Source organism: Suricata suricatta, chromosome 3, assembly GCF_006229205.1.
Source record: "Suricata suricatta isolate VVHF042 chromosome 3, meerkat_22Aug2017_6uvM2_HiC, whole genome shotgun sequence".
NCBI lineage: Eukaryota > Metazoa > Chordata > Mammalia > Carnivora > Herpestidae > Suricata > Suricata suricatta.
The window spans coordinates 172,604,854-172,607,774 of record NC_043702.1 but is presented as its reverse complement, the minus strand read 5'-3'; the positions used below and the strand labels follow the sequence as shown (position 1 = coordinate 172,607,774).

General features: G+C 48.7%; 1 protein-coding gene across 1 annotated transcript in view; it reads left to right on the top strand.

The window, feature by feature from the left end:
• The first annotated feature begins 1,147 nt into the window (after positions 1-1,147).
• The window catches only part of LOC115288504 (T-cell surface glycoprotein CD1a-like), a 5,090-nt gene continuing 3,316 nt past the window's right edge, over positions 1,148-2,921 (top strand). Inside the window, exons 1-2 of the mRNA XM_029935862.1 lie at positions 1,148-1,285; positions 2,151-2,417. Of these exons, the coding sequence (XP_029791722.1) occupies positions 1,225-1,285; positions 2,151-2,417 (328 nt within the window). The 5' untranslated portion in view covers positions 1,148-1,224. The remainder of the gene's footprint in view (positions 1,286-2,150; positions 2,418-2,921) is intronic.

Sequence of the window (2,921 nt, the reverse complement as noted above, 5' to 3'; positions counted from 1 at the left end):
AGAGAGAAAAACTAGTTCCCCACAGTTCCGGGTTTGTGTGTGTTATTTCTTCCCAAAACACTTGAAGCTTCTGGAATGAAGTGATTGCTTTGTGAACACTGTATTTTTGTGCATGTAGCCAGGTGACTGGACCAGGCTGGTGTTAAGTGACTGTTTGGTGAGTGAATATATATTAGTTTAAGTCAGAATGAGAGGAAATTCTTCAGATGTTTCAGTGTCCTGTGGTCTCTCTGATGGCAAGTGATTTTCCCCTAAAAAGTACGGTGACCTGGAGGTTGCTGACACTGTTACACAGGCAATCATTGGGAATCTGGAAAAGCAAATAGAACAAGAGTTAAAAGCAAACCCATCGGCTCAAGATGGCGGCTCAGGCCGGGCCAAGTCCCCCAACCTGTGTGATGCCCACGCTAACCACAGTTACAACCTCCCCAGGAAATGTAAGTCTTCCCTGTCGGTGAGGGATTCTCTGTTCATCACAAGTGAGGTCCTCTGTCACATGGACCCTCTCTGTCCCCCAAGGAGGGGAGGTCATCTGTATGATTAGACCCCTGCCCTCCCAATTAGGGGAAAGCGACCTTCCCTGAGACATTTGTTTCTTGTCTTTTTCCAACTTCCTGCTTATAAAAACCTCCTATTTGTACCACTCCTAGGGGCTCCCCTTTACCCTGCCAGATGGGATGCTGCCTGAAAATTGGGTCACTTATCTTCTAATTAACCTGGTTGATTTCGTTTTTTTAACACAAGCAGTGACAAGCAGAGATATGAATGGGCTGGGGTGGGGGTGAGTCAGGGAAGGCAGTCCATGGGGGAGTGAGCCAAGGACAGGAGGGAAAGGGGACAGCCGGGTCCAGGGCTGGAAGCTGGGGAGCAGTGAGTTTTCATGGGTTACTGTCTGGTTGAGAAGAAAAGGCATGAGACGCAGGGTCCCTTCTCCATGCCACACAAGACCTGTTCCCCAGCACCTGAGTCAGGGCCTCAGGGAGCAGGATGGAGGGTGGTGACTGGGAGCCGGAAAGGAGGGTCAGACCCGGAGGGGAAGTGAGAGTCTGAGTAGGTGTCCAGGGTTGAGGGCGGAGCCCATTTTCATTGTGGCAGAGACTCAGGGAAGGCTTGTCTTCCTGAGAAGAAGGAAGTCAGAAGAGAGGAGCCGTGTGTGGGGAGGTTTGATAGAACAGACGCCAAAGACCCACTTTCTCAGAGAAAGAAAGAACATCTGCAAATAAGATGCTGCTGTTGCAACTGATGTTGCTCACGGTTCCTGTCCCAGGTGGTGGCAGCGACGATGGTGAGGACTGTGGCCCTGCTAAGGGGGCTGTGGGTGTGGATATGTGTGCACATATGAGTGCATATATGTACACGTGTGCATGTGTGTGTCATGTGCGCCTGCATGTGTGTGGTGTGCACACATGGGTGTCATGTGCACACATGCTTGTGCGTTATGTGCTTACATCTGTGTAGCACACGTGTGTACCTGCATATGTGGGCGTGTTAATGTGTGATCATGTGTGTGCTTGTGTTTATGCATGTGTGCGTAAGTATTATGGGTGTGTGCATATAATGCCCATGAGTGCATCTCTGTGTGTGTCTCCACATGTGCATGGGGGTATCATTTATGTACATGTGCTTGAGTGCCTACATGAATGTAAGGGTGTATAAGTGTGCGTGTATAGGTGCCTGTGTGTGTGTCTCTGTGTGTATCTGCATGTGTGTCTGTGTATGTGTCAGTGTGTAAAAGTGCTTGTGTGTTTGTGTGTTTTAATATGTGTATGTGTGTATTTGTGTGTGAATGTGTGTATGTGTATCTTTGTATGTTAGTTTGTGTCAGATTTGTGAATGTAAGTTTGCATGGATACGTCATTGTGCTTGTGCACATTCCCTGTGTGGGCACTCGTGTCCTGGTCTCCCCAGCACACACATGGGGAGTGAGGGGTGTTACCCTGCTTCTTTCCTGAGCATCCCTGACCCCAGGGCCCTGTGCTCTTCTAAACATGGGTACAAAGTTTGGGGCTCTGGGGCAGCACATGTCTCCTTCGAGAACTATGGCTCCCTGTCCTCCTATTTCAGTGCCCCCCACCTCGCAACTTTCTTCTGCCTTTTCTCTCCTTCCTAATGTCCTCCTCTTCCTCAGTCTATCTGTTCTTCTGCCACAGACTTCCCGGAGCTAAGGTCCTTTCGGATCATCTTGACAATGTCTATTTACAACCGTTCCTGGACTCAGAATCAGGGCTCAGCTTGGCTGGACGAGCTGCAGACTCATAAATGGGACAGCAAGAAAGGCGTCTTCGTGAACACGCAGCCTTGGTCCAAGGGCAACTTCAGCAAGAAGGAGCTGATGGAACAGGAAAGGGGAATACAGGCAGCATCTATTAGAATTCCTATGATATTTCAGGACCACATGAGTCAATGGCAGCTTGAATGTGAGTTCAGGTCCCTCAGGGGCAGGTGTGTGTGCCTCCTGGAGTTCCTTCTTCTTCCAGGAAAGAGTCTCCATTGGCTTCTGAAACTGAATGACACACATTGGGCGGGGGGCAGAAGGCAGTCCCCAGTTCGTTCGTTCGTTCGTTCGTTCTTTCTTTCTTTCCCTTTCTTCCTTCCTTCCTTCCTTCCTTCCTTCCTTTCTTTCTTTCTTTCTTTCTTTCTTTCTTTCTTTCTTTCTTTCTTTCTTTCTTTCTTTCTTTCTTTTTCTTTCTTTCTTTCTCTTTCTTTCTTTTAAATAGTTTATTGTCAAATTAATTTACATATAACACCCAGTGCTTCTCCCCACAAGTGCCCCCCACCATGACCATCACCCCCTCCTTTCCTCCCCCTCCCCCTTCAGTCCATGGTTCATTTTCAGTATTCAGTAGTCTCCCTTGATCTGTGTCCCTCACTCTCCCCCACTCTCTTTCTGCCTTCCTCTCCCCATGGTCCCCTGTTAGGTC